General features: G+C 42.4%; 1 protein-coding gene across 7 annotated transcripts in view; it reads left to right on the top strand.

Moving 5' to 3' along the window:
• Positions 1–3,025: 3,025 nt before the first annotated feature.
• Positions 3,026–16,556, top strand: part of Atxn3 (ataxin 3) — a 37,240-nt gene continuing 23,709 nt past the window's right edge. For 5 of the 7 annotated variants that reach the window (XR_015004515.2, XR_007234981.3, XR_015004514.2 and 2 more), the window contains exons 1-5: positions 3,026–3,119; positions 12,086–12,250; positions 12,445–12,489; positions 14,753–14,838; positions 15,233–15,299. Coding sequence is in view for 4 of the 7 variants with exons in the window: in XM_048449466.3 (XP_048305423.1) it covers positions 3,096–3,119; positions 12,086–12,250; positions 12,445–12,489; positions 14,753–14,838; positions 15,233–15,299 (387 nt within the window). In the remaining 3 variants the exon portion in view is untranslated. The remainder of the gene's footprint in view (positions 3,120–12,085; positions 12,251–12,444; positions 12,490–14,752; positions 14,839–15,232; positions 15,300–16,556) is intronic. The other 2 variants (XM_048449469.3, XM_048449474.3) reach the window with 1 other exon arrangement.

Raw genomic sequence — 16,556 nt, forward strand, 5'->3', positions numbered from 1 at the left:
CCTGCTTTAGCAGCTATGCGGCCTGGGCCCCATACTTACAAAGGAGACTGAAGGGAGCTTGTTTGTCCCCTTTGCTCCTCTGACACAACAGGACACACAAAAAACACCATCAATGAAAAAACCCAAGACTTGTGGTCTGCTCTAGCCTTTACCATGGACTTCACAGCCTCCATAACTGAGCAATAAATGTCTGATGGTTATTTACCAAGTGCAGGTATTTATAGCAGCAAGCTTCAGTTATTCACTTGAACAATTGTATCTTAAAACAAAAATACTAGAAAACATCATTTGCATTTTCTACCAGAAGGCTATAATTTCCTGGTTAAACCACAATCTCTTAAGCACATAGGCTATGCCCATGTTGTATGTGTGACACTCTTCCTGGGGAGCTGTGAAACACCTACTCATCTCAGAAAACTGATGACAGACCAAAGCAAAGACACCACCAAAGTACAACATGGTGGACCAAAGAGTTTTACAGAGATTACTTACAGGAGTAGAAATGACTCAAAGACAACATATAGCTAAAAATCCATTCCAGCATGTCAGCTGGAAACATGGACTGCACTGCACAACTCGCAGGAAGCTCAACAGGCTGGAGTGTCCCTTATAGGCAGCTTAGCTGGTCTCTGCGTCTTCCAGGCAGTTCAGCTGATGTGAGCTCTTAGGCAACTCTGCTAGTCGGAGAGTGTCTCTCGGTAGTCCTTATTGCTTATACATGTGTGGGGAGGGAGGAGCCTAGGGAATCTGAGCAGTGTCAGGGACTCATAGAAGTCTCTGAGTTGTTTAGAACTTAAGATGTCCCTCTGAAAGATGGAATGTGTTCCCTGTCCTTAGAATATTCTGCGTCCTTACTAGCTTCCTTGCAAGATGGAATGTTTCATTTCCCTTTAAAGCACCCTGTGCCATAAAGAGCTTCCCTCCAATATGGACAGCTTTATCTCCTTTTTAAAGGGGAATTGCATACAGAATGTTCAACAAATAACACTGCACCTCCCCTTGAGTAGCTAGCTCATCTTCACAGGCAGTTTCTATTTCCTTACCTCTCACTTTCTTAGCTTGAACTCTCATAAAAATGATCTCACCAGCAACAAAATTGAGCAGTGTTTTGTAAGTCTTTATGCCCTGAACATCTTGGCTAGTCCTTGAAGCATCTCTCCTGGACCCCCCATTTCATTACATCTGCCAGCATTTGCACTCTTCTTGCCTACTGCTCTCAGCCTTCAGGGCTTAGCTCCAGATCCTCTTTTCAATCTCTTCCTTTTCTCTACAGTGAGACAGGGCTTCTTTGTGTAGCCCTGGCTGTCCTGGAACTTGCTTTGTAGACCAGGCTGGCCTCAAACTGAATGTAGAGCTACCTGCCTCTGCCTCTGAGTGCTGAGACTAAAGGCATGCGTCACCATGCCTGGCGAGCTACCTGTGTCTTAAATTTTTTTTTATGTGTATGAGTTTTGCTTGCATGTATGCACATGCATCACTGGGCATACCTGGAGTCCAAAGAAGCAATGGATCCTTTGGATTACTAACTGTTGTGAACCACCATGGAGGTGCTGAGAATCAATGCTCTACATGGGAAGCCCTTAACCAGGGAGCCGTTTCTCCAGCTACCCACCTTACAACTTAAACCAGCTTTTGTAAACTCCAGGCCTCATGTCTACTACTTCGCAAAAGCACCTGTATGCTGTGCAGACATTTAAATTCATTATTCCCCAAATTAAACCTTTGTTTTCTCTTCCCAAGACCTTGCTCGTTCTGCAAAGTATTTCTGATAGCATTACTCCTGCTATAGGCGGTGCCTACAGCAGAAACCCAGAAGTCTTTCTTAACAACATCCCCTTTCCCACTGGATTCTTCTAATTCTGCCTCCTAAAGCTTCCAAATGGTCTCTCTCCATTCCTCAAATTACTACTGGAGTTCTGACCACCATCATCTCTTCGTTTCTCCTAAAATGCCTTCAAGTATTCTGTTCCCCAATTACCCTCTGCAATACAAATTTGACCCTATATCTCTAGTTTTAAAAATCTTTAATGACTTGTCGCCTCTTTTCTGGGATGGGGGGGCAGGGTCGCACTATGTAACCCAGGTTACAGTCTGGCATACGCCAGCTGTCCTCCAACTCAGTATACTCTTCCTCTACCTTCAGGTACAAGCATTGTAAGAATGAGCCATCGTTGCTGGGTGGTGGTGGCACACTTTAATCCCAGCACTCAGGAGGCAGAGACAGGTCAGGGAATCTCTGTGAGTTTGAGGCCAGCCGGGTCTACAGAGGGAATTCCAGGACAGGTTGGTTCCAAAGCTACATACAGAGAAACCCTGTCTTGAAAAACAAAAAGAGCCTTCGTACCCAGTTTCCTTGCTGATTTTAAAGAACCTAAAATGGTTTCACGGTGCAAGATCTGCGCCCATCCTACGCTTAATCTTTCCCAACATTTTGTTGAACTTTTAACTTCCCCACCGATGCTTCCTCCTTCTGAACTAGAGCACTTACCCCGTGACCTGATACTCATTCCAACAAGCAAAACTATCTTGGACACTGTGCTGTCCCTAATTTCTTCGTGCCTCCGTTTCCTCATTGTGTATAATATTACAACAGACACATCAAAAGATGCCGTACTAAACTTCACTTAGAAGTCAGCCCTCAATAAATTATTAGCTATAGTTTTTTGTTTTACATAAGTACTAGGTATCGAAAGAATACCTTTTCTTGAAAGAGGTGTTAGTTACAGGAGTTAGGCAGAAAGTACCAAAGGAAAAAAAGCCCTAAAACCTGGACGCGAGGATCCTCATCTCGAACCCTAGAATCGCAAGACGGTCCAGCGAACCGCGGAAAGCGGAGAAGCTCCTCCGTACGGCAGGCGGCGCCGCAGCACCACGCACGCCGCGGGAGAACAAGCGCCCGGAGGACCCGCCGCCCAGGTCACGTGCCCCGCGCTCCCTGGCTCCGCGCGCCTCGTGACGTGCGCCCGCAGTAGTGATTGGTTAATGGGAGGCACGTGGGCAGAGAGGGGCGGGGCGGGGTGGAGGGGTGGGACCGGGGGCGGAGCTGCTCGAGGGGGCAGCTCCGCGCCGGGGCCGTTGGCTCCAGACAAATAAACATGGAGTCCATCTTCCACGAGAAAGTGAGTGTGGGCGTTCGGTGGGGAGCCGTCCGGGGCTCGGCGGCGGGTGTGGGGAACAGCGTCGCCGCCTCAGGAGCTCAGGGCGGGGCCCGAGCGCCCCCATCCCAACCTGGCTGGGTGAGGGGCGCTTCCTGCCTCCTCCCCATGGCTCTGCTCGGGAAGCCTCCCACATGCGCCCCTGGCGCCCTCGCCCCAGAGGACCGGGCGGGTAACCAGCGCTCGATCGGGATTTCGGGGGCTTAACCGGAAGGGTTAGCGCGGGCGTTCCTTCTTCACTTGCCACACCTTTTCGGGTTTCTTCTGTCTTCTCTCCTAGAGTCTAGTCTAGCGAGTCACCTTTTCACACCTGGTGGACCCTTCCCAACTCCACCCACGCCCCCGCCCTATCCACTGGCCGAATCAACTTTTCTCTTCAACTCAGTTCTGTAATGGAATGTCTTGATGATCTATCCCTCGTCCTTCATGCAGTTGTTACCGTGGCCTGACACTTAGGAAGTAAAGTAGGAAACCCCGGAGTCCCTAAGGGAAGTCGTCATAAGAGTTTTTATTACGGGATGTTTGGGTTTGGTTTGCTATCCCAAATTTCCGGAGTAGGAGGCCAGCTTTGTTTTTTAGGTATTATGGACTAGATTAGAATCTTTCTGCTGTGCGATCCGGCTAGTTTCTTCCTCACCTTAATTCCTAAGTGACTACGCTTAGAAGAATTGTTGTGACATCTTGAGAAACTGGTCTCTGCTCGCGTACAATTATCAAGTCGTCTGGGTGTTCCTCAGACAACTTTGGCATATGATACCCTGTTTCATAATCGTTTTAGGTTTGGCGAGGGTTGCAAGCTGGTGCTGTTATTTAGTAGGAGCAAAGCGTCTTTGTTTTGTTGAGTACTTGTAAATGAGCATTTATTCAAGGCATTTGAAGTTCCTGCACTGCAAAGGAAAAACAAAAGTGATGTAAATCAAGAAATTGTTAAATGTAGTGCTCTTGAGAAGACATTTCTTACTGTGTTGGAACTGGAACTAGTTTGTGACAGCCCAAGCTGGCTCCAGACTCTCCAACCTTCCCATCCTCCCATCCTCCCATCCTCCCATCCTCCTGTCTCTGCCTCCTGAGCGCTGGAATTGCAGCCATGTGCCCTGCTCCTAACAGCCCTCCCCGTACATTTGTAATTAATTTTCCAAAGGCTTTGGCGTAGAACCCATTTGAAATGTGGTTGACTTTGAACACTTTATACACTGCTTTATGCATTCTTTTAAAAAAACATTTTATTACTGCCATGTGTGTGTGATGCGTGTGTGTGCCTGTGTGGAGGTCAGGACAACTTTATGAAGTCCATTCTCTCCTTCCGACCTGCTGTGGCTTCCAGGGATCTAACTCGGGCTTTCCCAGCAAGCTCCTTTACACATTGAGTCATCTCTAGGGCACTTAATGTGTTAAAAAAAAATTATTTTTGAATGGGTGTTTTGCCTTTGTGTGTATTTGTGCATTGTGTGTTCCTGGTGTCCACCGAAGCTAGTGATTCCCCCCCCTCCCCCGAACTAGAGTTGCAGAGGGTTGTGAGCAGCCACGTGGGTGTTAGGAATTGAACCTGGGTCCTCTCCTCTGGAGGAGCACTCAGTACTCTTTAACTGTGTGTTTGTGTCCCCAGTATCTGAGGATCTGCATGCTTACATGTGCACAGGAACACATATACAAACATGTAATTGCGCATGCCCACATACACACACAAACCATGCTTATCCAGAAGTCACTCATTTTTCACATTAATAAACTTAATGAATACTTGAAAAGTATTTTTACTGTGTGTCTGTGTGTACGTGTGTGTACGTGTACCCTCAAACATATGGATGGGAATGCACATGTGCATATGCATACATATAGAGGCAGGAGGACAGCCTTGATGGTGTTTCTCACTGGGCTGGAACTTGCCAAAGTGGTTAACCCCAGGTATTTGCCCATTCCCTCTTCCCCAGCACTGCAGTTACAAATGGGTACCACCATCCTTGGCTTGAACTCAGGTCCTAAGGCTAGTATGAAAAGGACCTTACCAACTGAGGCATATCACCAGCCTTAAAGAGTACATTTGTTTTTATCATCAACTTAAATATACAGAGGAAATGAACTTTCAATAAAGCCATAGCATATTTCAAGAGAATGTACCTGTAACTGTAGGTTATTAATCATATAAGAGGCCATTCTGGGAATATTTGAGCATAAATGCTATTTCCTAGAGAATTCTTTTCCCTTCCATAACTTACTTTTAATGAGAGGATCATTTAGAGAAGCCTTAACTACTTCCTCTAGAAATTAATTTTACATTTGCCCCTTTGAGTATTTATTAGAATACAAGTTAGAATATTAAAAACAGTTATCAGCCAGGCATAACATCATCCAGGCCTTTAATCCCAGCATTTAGGAGATAGAAGCAGGCAGATCTCTGAGTTCATGACTAACCTGTATACACAGTGAGTTCCAGGACAGTCAGGGCTGGGTAGAGAGATCCTGTCTCCAAAACAAAAACAATAAATAAAAGCAGTTGTCCATTAGTAGATCTCCAGTGTGAATAAATGTAGTTAAACACATGGTGTGTGCCTACAGTGTCAGCTATTCAGTATGCTGAGACAGTAGAATAACCAGAATTCTTGGCCTGAGTAAGACCCTGTGCATATGAGCAGGGGTGAGGAGTTCCTTGAGCATCTAAAACAGTGACTCTCCACCTGTGGGTCCTAACCCTTTGGGGATCCAGCGACACTTTCACAGGGGTTACCTAAAACTCTCTGCTATCAGATATTTATGATTCATAATAGTAACAAATTACAGTTATTAAGTAACAGCAAAGATACTTTTGTGGTTGGGGAAGGAATTGTGTTAAGGGTTGCAGCATTGGGAAGGTTGAAAACCACTACTCTAAAAGATATGTGGTTCTATTTATTTAAAGGCTACAAGTCCTGATTTTATTTTATTTTTTAAAACAGGGTCCCACTGTGTAGCCTTGGCTAGCTTGGAACTTGCTTTGTAGACCATGCTGACCTTGAACTCACAAATATCCAGCTGCTTCTCTCTCCCAAGTGTTGGTAGTGTTGGTATTCAAGTCTCCTTTTTTTTTTTCCCTCCTTCCAAGAAAAGGTTTATCTGTAGCTTTGGAGCCTGTCCTGGAACTAGCTCTTGTAGACCAGACTGGCCTCAAACTCAGAGATCCGCCTGCCTCTGCCTCCCAAGTGCTGGGATTAAATGCATGTGCCACCACCGCCCAGCTGGCATTTAAGTCTCACAGCACTATGCCTAGTCTCTAAATATTTTAAACCTTTCAGGCCATATATGTGTATCTCTGTCACAAAATTTCATTTATGTGACTGTATTTCTAGTCCTCTCTAATTTTTTTATATATAAAATACAGTTTTTGGCTATTGAGGAAGAGTGAACTTGGACCCGTGAGCTATAACGTTTCCCATCTACTAACTAATAGTAAATTGCCAATACCAGTTGCTTTCTTGAATGCTGTGTTTCGTTGTTGCTCTTATTCTCGTGCCTGTAATCTGCCACTCTTGTTAGTGCTTCCAGCACTGACTTCGTTTGGTGCAGTCTGTATCTCTGCTTTCAGGGTAGTGTGAACTGGGAATGTGAAACCCAAAAAGATGGAAAACAGGCTAAGCACTGACCTTGTCACATCCATTGTACCCTTTTGTGGTTGAGGCTCTTAGTGATATTCAAGATATGTGGGGATTATGGAAAGCCTAATTCCAAGTAATTGATTTGAGGAAATGGTAATAGCACAGATTTGAAGCCTCTGCCTGGGTTTGAACTCCAGCTCTGCTAATTGCTGCTTGTAGGATTTTGGATAAGTTCTTTATTATCTCTGTAGTTTTCTTTTTTTGCCTCTGTAGTTAATGATAGAACTTAGCTGCCTCAAAGTCATGTGTGCTAAGACGCTGTCCAGAAGTCAGTGGTGCAGAAATGGTAACTGCTACAGTACTAGTAAGTCCTTGTGTTTGCTGAACCCCATACTAAATAGGGAACAGAAGAGATCTGGGGGTGTAGTGTAGTTCAGTGGTAGAGCACTTACTTAATATGGGCAAGGAAAGGACCAATCTCAAGCATAAAACAAAAATGAAGGAATAGGAAAACACTTAAGCATTAAAGAGGTGGCGACTATAAGCTATGACTGTGGTATGAGCTCTGAGTCACACAGCCTTTACCCACCCAGGAAGACAGTTCACTACTGGCCTATTTTGAGAGAGTACCATTAGGGTTGTATGTTTTCTATTATAGTTATTACTGTCACTGGGATTTTACCTGGTTTGAGGTTGGACCCAAAAACCCGGGGAGTGACTTGGTTACAGTTCCCTTTTGTGATTTTATAGACTATCTTGGTAGAAGTGGAAGTGTAGTGTGTTCATCTTCTGGTCCCAATACAGTAAAATATGAACCCCAAGTCATAGGATTTTAGTAGCAAAGTAAGTTTTTCTTTTACTTGGGTGAAATACTTAAAAGTGCTTTATTACATTTGGTTGCATTGTCTGTATTGTGGTGCTCCATACAGGCCACAGTGTATATGTGGAGGTCAGAGGGCAATTTAGTGGGAGGTGGTCCTCTCCTCCCACCGTGTGGTTCCTGGGAATTGAGCTCAGGTCTTCATGATCACAGCAAGCAGATATTGACCTGTTGAGCCTTCTTGCTAGCTCCCCACTTGGGTAAAACCCTGATTAGAAATGGGGAACAAGCTAACTCAGGCAGTGGCAGTAAGATAGAAAAATAATACATGATCAGAGGGGGTGATAAATAACTTTTTTAATTCATGTGGAATTTGATCAGCATGTAGCAATGTGATTTATTTTTATTTTTTTTTACATTTTATGTGCTTTGGTGTTTTGTCTGCATGTCCGTGTGAGGGTGCCAGATGCCCTTGAACTGGAGTTACAGACAGTTGTGAGCTGCCATGTGGGTGCTGGGAATTGAACCCGGGTCCTTTGGAAGAGCAGTCCGTGCTCTTAACCACTGAGCCATCTCTCCAGCCCAGTTTTTAAGTTGTTTCGAACAATTTGTTTTTTCCTTCCACTAATCATCTTAGAAGTATAGAGCATATTTCTGGTAGCAGTACCATTTTACTTGGTCATGGTTTGATTTTAAGTGCTTATTTTTCTTAATTAAAAAAACTAATATTTCAGGGACTGGGAATGTAGCTCAGGCCTGAGTTTTATCTATCCTCAGTACCACATAAACCGGGCATAAAGAGATACATACTTCGTTTTTTAAAGACTTTGTTTATTTTATGTATATGAGAACCTACATGAGTCAAAGTGTGCCATGTTCATACAGTGACTGAGCAGGCCAGGAGAGGGCATCAGATCCCTTAGGACTGGATTTACAGCTGGTTGTGAGTTCGCTGTATATGCTAGGAACTGAACCCAAATCCTCTGCTAGAATAGCAAGTGTTTTTACCTGCTAAGCCATTTCTCCAGCCTCCAAAGCCCCAATCTTTAATAGCAAGAATTTTTTTATCAAAATTTTAGATGTCACTATTTCTGTATATTAAATATGGTGACTCGGGGCTGGAGAGGTGGCTCAGTGCTCAGAGATTATGAGCACTGGCTACTCTTCAGAGGACCCAGGATTCCCGGATGATGATGACTCAACCCTCTGCGACTCTAGTCTCAGAAGATCCAGCTCCACTCTCTGGCTTCCGTGAATGCCAGGCATGTGTATGGTGCAGACATACATGCAGACAAAACACACACACACACACACACACACACACACACACACACATATATAAACAAAAATATCTTTAAAAAATAATGGTGATCGTAGTATAAGAACACCACACTGAAACATATTACCTAGCAATAGGACTGAAGATTGTATCATAACTTCTTCCCCAAATTGAGTGCTTGGTCACCATGTTAGATGTTTCTTGATTTCTTTTCTTTTCTTTTTGAGATGGGGTCTCAATATGTAGGTAACTCACGGAGATACACCTATCTTGGACTCCTGAGTGCTGGGATTAAAGGTATGCACTGCCATGCCTGGCCTTGTTTGAATGGTTTGTTTTGTTTTCTTTTGTTTTTGTTTGTTTTATGAGACAGGATTTCTCTGTGTAACCCTGGCTGTCCTGGAACTTGCTCTATAGAGCAGGCTGGCCTCAAACTCCCAGAGATCCGCCTGCCTCCCAAGTGCTAGGATTAAAGGCGTTTGCCACCACTGTGTAACCTAGTCTGAATGTTTTAAATTAAGTATGTCATACACAAGAACACACAAGTCATGAGAGTGTACAGTCAAGGAAACACACATGGACTCATGTAGACTGTTTGCCTACATCCTAAATCCCCTTAATCCTCTCTTCCAGAAACTAGCTCTTCCTGCACTTACTTCTGCCAGGCAATTCTGCCATTGTAGATTAAGAGATTAGTTTTGTCTGTTTGTAAACTCTTTTAATTTTTTAAGTTATTATGTTGTGTTTCTGCATGACGTATTGTACGAATGGACACATACTTCTGTATTGATATAGAGATCAGGGGAAACTTTGTGGAATGTTCTCTTCGACTTTTAAGTAGGTTCCAGGGATGGAATTTAGGTCACTAGCCTCCTCTCACTGGTGCACCCTGTACCTTTGCTGTCTTAGTTTGGTGGTGGTAATAGGGGTTGAACCCAAGGCCTTGCACATACTAGCTACATCCTTAGCTCTGGTGTCTACTCTTTTGAGTGTTGTGTGTTTTTTATTTTTTAAAAGTATTTGAGAGATTCATCCATCAGTTACTTTTATTTAATTTACTTTTTTTCATATACAATGTATATACCGTTCTATGATCTAAACTGTCTGGGTGCTTTCCAGTTTTGAAGCCTACAAGTAGTGCTTTGGTGAGTGCATTCGCAGTGTATGTGCGTAACCACAGAATACAGAGATTATGAGCTCTGTTGAGATAAAGGTTATTGTACAATGGTTTTGCTAAGTTATATTCGCTCCTGTAACAACTGTTATCTGTGATTCTAAACCTCTTCACTGTAATAGTTGATCTTGAGACTGGATAGTAGTAACACACTGTGAATTTTTCTTTTATAAAAGTAATTTTTTTAGGTAGGTGGTGGTGGTGCACACCTTTAATCCCAGCACTTGGAGTCAGAGGCAAATAGATTTCTATGAGTTCGAGACCAGCCTGGTTTATATAATGAGTTCCAGGACAGCCTGGGCTACAAAGTGAGACCTTGTCTCAACAGCAACAACAGAAACGTTTTTAAGATAGCTCAGCAAGCCTTATAACATGAGTTTGATCCTTGGGACCCACTTTGTGAAAGTAGAAATTGAATCCTAAAAGTTGTTCTCTGCATCCCTCCAGCCAGTCAATCAGTCAATACATGTAATATTTAAAAATAATTTTTTAAATCATTTGTATGTATGAGGCATGCATGCGAGTGCTGGCATGCGGGTGGCCAGGTGTGCATGTGGAGGTCAGAGGGCAAGTCCTTAGGAGTCATTCCCTCCTTCTACAGTAGTATCTGGTGATTGACATCAGGCACCTTTACCTGCTGAGCCACTTCCTGCCACATGTTGTAGTGTTGTGGTTTTGATATACATTTCCCTGATAACTCATGAATTTGTATGTTTTTAGCCTCTTGACTACCTTGTTGTAGTGCTTACATTTCCACTAGGATTTAAGTAAAACATCTGTATAGCTCTACTTCAGAGTAGGCAGTATTCAGTGGAAGTTGCTCCTAGTAATAGATCAACAGTAGAAGGGAAAAGAGGCAGAGACAAAGAATTCTGCCACCATGTAACTGCAACTTAAAGGGATATTTAACTCTAACTCCAAGCCATTCTGGGACAACTTTACTTAGTGGACTATGAAGATAAGCTTTCTTTGGCTTTGTGTCAGACTCAAACTCTCTGAACTCTGCCTTCCTGTTCCATAACAGACATGTATACTGTATCTACTTCAGCAGTTATATTTTGTTCCTCTGACATTGACTCATCGGGGGGAAATGCATCTTGTAAGGTGCTCTTTCTTGTCATCATCTGCCATGTAACATAGCTCAGACCAGGAGGCATGGTGTTTGGCAGGTTGAGTTCAGGAGGCCTGACTGGCCTCTTGAGGGCCAGAGTTAACAGAGGAAGAGTTCTCCCATCTGCCTTTGCCTCCCAGAAAGGCATACTTAGGGGAGTCTCCCTTCTGTACCTGTAGCATAGGAAAACAACAGGGTTAGGACTAGGAGAGTGACGAAGCCTGCTCAGTCAGGCAGTCTGGACTTGAGTTGGGTCCCAGTTGTATATGAAAGCCAGCTAACCAATACTAGAAGCCCAATACTAGGTTCATGAACCCAATACTGGGTTCATGGGATGTTGTATCTACTCTTTGTGACAGGATGCTAAGGACCCCTTAGGGAGCTGAACTTGGCTCCTTTTACTAGTTTGTCCACTCATGAATGTGGACTGTCTTCAACTTGGGACCGTTCTTTCTCTATGCTACATGGAATGAGTCTGCAAAGTTGGCCAATGAGAGCCTCAACTCTAGAACTGTGGGTCTTAACCTGAGACAGAACTGTCCCACTTACACCAGCTCTTGAGTTTAAAAGGACAGGCTTTCAGGTCAGAGAGTGACTAACTATAGAAGAATGGATGTTCCAGGGGATAACACTCCCCTTCTGTAGTAGTCACTTGCCATGGAATCTCCAAAGAGGAATTCTTGTAGGTACTGAAAAATTGAAAAGGCTGTTTTTATAGGGTAATTTTTAGGCTTATATGAGATTGGATGGATGAAGTTATACTGTAAATCATCCTTCATTTCTGTTCCTATAGTTATATAGCTGTAAAATAAACATAGACAAATGAAAATGTGTATACTTGTAAAATCAGATTTGTCTAAGGTTTATGAGATTTGTTTTGACTGTATTAAAAAGTTAGTAATTACATTTTTTTTAGAATATACTGTACAGATCTACTTAATAAATCACGTTTAAATTTACTCTTTTGGAAATACTAGCAAGAAGGCTCACTTTGTGCTCAGCATTGCCTGAATAATCTATTGCAAGGGGAGTATTTTAGCCCTGTGGAGTTATCCTCTATTGCACACCAGCTTGATGAAGAAGAAAGGATGAGAATGGCAGAAGGAGGAGTTACCAGTGAAGACTACCGCACATTTTTGCAGGTATGGATTTCAGACTCTCCAAATCCCATTTTATTTTTAAAATACGGGTGCTCTTTAAAGGAGGATGAACCATTCTCGCCATAGGAGTCTGACTTGTTAATTATAACTCTGCTCCTCACTTGGTACAGTGTGTTCTTATAAATGTGCACCCTAATGACAGTTTTAATTCTTTTCCCATCCCTCTCTGCCCACAGCAGCCTTCTGGAAATATGGACGACAGTGGCTTTTTCTCTATCCAGGTAAGTAGTGCATGTGAAGTACTGCCTCACTTTCAGTGCTGCTGTGCTTATGCTCAGTTTGTGGTTGATGTGCACAGCCTGGCATAGCTTTTTATGTAACGATGGAGCCTTCCGGAATTCCCTCAGTAAACTGTGCCTGTGGAAGATATGACAGCTCCAGAGCACTGCGCAGAGAGATGAGCATTAGGACTGTAGAGCAGGGCTTTGCTCGTTACTTTCTGGGAACAGGCAGGGTCTCACTATAGTCCTGGCTGGTTGAGTCTTGTGTTTGTCTTCCCATCTGTGCCTCCAGACTGGAATTACAGGTGTGTGCTACGTACTCAGTTTAGAACAGGGTCTTTAAAACTTGCTTTCTGAGATTGCTTAATTTGCATGTAGGTGCTAATAGCTTTAATTGTAATAAATTACAGTACTTCAAACTTTTTATCTCTGGTACATCTGAGAAGTTGCAGTGCCTTGAAGCCTTCGTTTAAATCATCCTACAGGATTGGGTTCCTGTAGTACTTCTGTGACTTCTGATCTATATGGTAATTTGTAGCCCTTTTGGGGGTTGGGGGTGGGATTGGCTCCAAAGACTCACAGGTGCTCAAACTCTACTGCAGAGCCAAGTCCCATTAGGCTCCATTTTAATTCTGTGGTAGTTTTTCTTTATAGTGCTAGGGATGATATAAAGTCTTGTCACATACTGAACAAGTATTCTACCCTAGAGAAAACCTCTAACCCTGCAGTGATTTATGTATATATGTTTGGTTTGCTTTTATAGAAAAGGTGTTGTTTTGTAGCCTAGCCTAGCCTGGTCTTGAACTTTCCAAAATCATGTTTTGGTCTCCTAGGTGCTGGGATTGCAATTGGAAGCCACCATGTCTAACTTAATTCATGGACTTGTGGGGCTCTTTTACCTATGGATCTTTCATTCTAACGATTGAGGGTTCTCTAACTTCTTTCAGAATGTCTTTTAAGAGATCTATTTCTGCAAGTATTTACTTTATAAATTCTTTCTATGTGACCCTCGTAGAGTCCCCATTCTCTACCACTTCTACCCAGTACTTCGCTGTGACAGTATGAGGACTGTTGACCCTTAGCTAAGATCGTGGGTCATGGTTGGCTCAGCCTGCTGCTGAGTTAACCCTTACACTGAGTTACTACACAGTGTACCTGTTGCTTTGTTGCCCACATGGGAGGAAAGATAGAATGTTTTCTGAAATGTCTCTCCCCTTTTTCTCAGTTTGCAATAATCAGGTTTGACTTTTTGTTCATGACTACAGAATTCTAAAATATATCAAACTTAAAGAAGATTTACTTTTATTTTAAAGATTATTTGTGTATGTATATAAATATGTGTGAGTATGTGCACATGAGTACTATTGTCTGCAGAGGCCAGAAGAGGGCAGTGGAGCTCTGGAGCTGAAATTACAGGTGATTATGAGTCCCCTGATATGGATGCTGGGAACTGAACTTTGACCCCATAAGAGCAGCATGCACTGTTGACCACTTAGTCATCTTTCCAGCCCCCGAACCTTATTTTTTTTTAAAAAAAATACTTATTTATTATGTATATAATATTTTGTCTGTGTGTCTGGCTGCAGGCCTGAAGAGGGCACCAGACCTCATTACAATGGCTGTGAGCCACCATGTGGTTGCTGGGAATTGAACTCAGGACCTCTGGAAGAGCAGGCAGTGCTCTTAACCTCTGAGCCATCTCTCCAGCCCCCCCGAACCTTACTTTTAAATATCCAGGGAGAATTTACTTTATATGCTTTTGGTCACTGCCATTGCAGGTGAGTGTATGTGGTGGACTAGTTGTACAGTGACTGTATGTAGTGAACTAGTTTACAGTGGGTATAAAATGGATTTGTACGGGTTATAGAGATGGCTTCACATTTAAGAATGCTTAGTGGTATTTCAGAGGACTAGTTCAGTTCCTAGCATCCACATTAGGCTACTTACAACTGCCTGTAACTCCACTGTATGGGGACCTGACATCCTCTTCTGGCCTCCACAGGCACTTATACAATGGTCTACCCTCACTCAGATACACTAATACACTTAAACAAAAATAATAAAAAAAAGCAATGAAATTAAATTCACATGTATACATTATTTATGGATTCAGTGGGTTATCACGGGGACATAATTTTTAAAAACAATATTCTCAAAAGTTTATATGTAAAGTACAGTTGTTTACATAATTAATGTAGCTATGCTACTTAAATTTGGACTTGAAGTTTTAGCTCATGAAAAGTTGCTGTTTTTCTTTTGACAGGTTATAAGCAATGCCTTGAAAGTTTGGGGTTTAGAACTAATCCTATTCAACAGTCCAGAGTACCAGAGGCTCAGAATTGATCCTATGTAAGACTTTTCTCCCTACATTTCTTTACTTAAACTTCATTTTTAAAGCTATAGTTTCCGAATGAGGACAAATTCATTGTGAATGTCTTTGCTTTATACTGATACTGCATTTGAAGCCCTTGGACTTCACATGTCACCTTTGGTACCCTTGAGTAGCTGCCTTCTAATCTGTGCCAGTGAAGACACTGATCTGAGTGGTGTGGAAACTTTGGGGCATAACATCCCTAAGCTCCTGTGCAAAATGCATAGAGTTACATTATTTTTATTTTTTAAAATCAGTAACACATAAGTGTAGCTATATTCTAACTGATAGAAATTTTATTGTACTTGCTAATATATATCTCATAATATCCCAACGTAACAGTATTAACAGTATATGTTTTGTCTTTTCTAGAAATGAAAGATCCTTTATATGTAATTATAAAGAACACTGGTTTACAGTTAGAAAATTAGGAAAACAGGTAATATTTCTTCTCCTTTCTTGTCCTTTTATCACAGTCTACACTCCATTTTGAACTAAAATGTAAGTGATTGGTGTCTTTAGGCTGAAGCCCAGGGTCCCATGCACTCTACCTGAGCCTGGACTCAGTTCAACAGATAATAAAATGGCTATCTTCCGAGAAGATAATCAGTTTTTCTTCAGATTTTTAAGAAAAAAAAAACATACAAGTTATATCACTTGTATAAAAATTCTGTATTTAAAATAGTGCATATGTGTTTACTATTAAGTATGTTTTTGTGTGATGATCTGTGTTTAGCACAGTACTATAACAAAGTCTGAAATGTCAGGAACAAGCAAAACATTTAGCAGTTGACATTCGTGGGATGGGATTATTCAGGCAGTCTCACTGCTGGGGAATACATCTGCATAAAATTTTCACTACCTTGTATTTGGGAGCTGCAGTCATGCAATGGCCTTCTTACAATGTTCAGTTTGGATAAGGGTTACTAGAAAGCAGCTCATGCAGTCAAAGGGAATGTACTGCTCAAACACAAGCAGTGTGGAGGAATCTCAGAAATGAGTACTAGATACAGTGATGACCGTAGACTGACCGGTACTTGTGTAGGGCTGGGGATGGAGAGAAGGAACACAAGAGACTGGACTCTGAAGAATGTGTTCACTCTCGTGGTGATGTTGATAGTTTAATGGGGGTAATACAAACATTTTTTCAAATGATGCTGGGCAGTGGTGGCGCACACCTTTAATCCCAGCACTCAGGAGGCTGAGGCAGGCAGTTCTTTGTGAGTTCGAGGCCACCCTGGTCTACAGAGTGAGTTCCAGGATAGCCAAGGCTACACTGAGAAACTCTGTCTCAAAAAATCAAACTAAAGAAAGCAAAACAAAATCCCAGGTTGTAATAGAAATATGTGCAGTTTATCCAAGTACAGTGGCCCATGCCTTGTGACTCAACTCTCAGGAGACTGACCTTGGGAGACCTTAAGGCCAGCCTGGACTACATAGTGAAACCCTCAAGATAGACAGGAGGAGAGTGACAGCAGTTTATTTTAAGTCAGTTTTGCCTCAATAGAGCTGTTTTTTAAAATAAAAAGCAAAAATGCTGAGTGTGGTGGTATTCACCTTTGCTCCCAGCAGAGACAGGGAGATCTCTGAGTTTTTGGCCAGTCAAATCTGTGAGACCCTGTCTTAAAAAAATCCAAGAATAAATTAAATTACATTAAATGCGAAAAGAAACAATACATTGAACCTGGAGATATAA

Source organism: Myodes glareolus, chromosome 11, assembly GCF_982192425.1.
Source record: "Myodes glareolus chromosome 11, mMyoGla1.1, whole genome shotgun sequence".
In the NCBI taxonomy this organism is placed as follows: Eukaryota; Metazoa; Chordata; class Mammalia; order Rodentia; family Cricetidae; genus Myodes; species Myodes glareolus.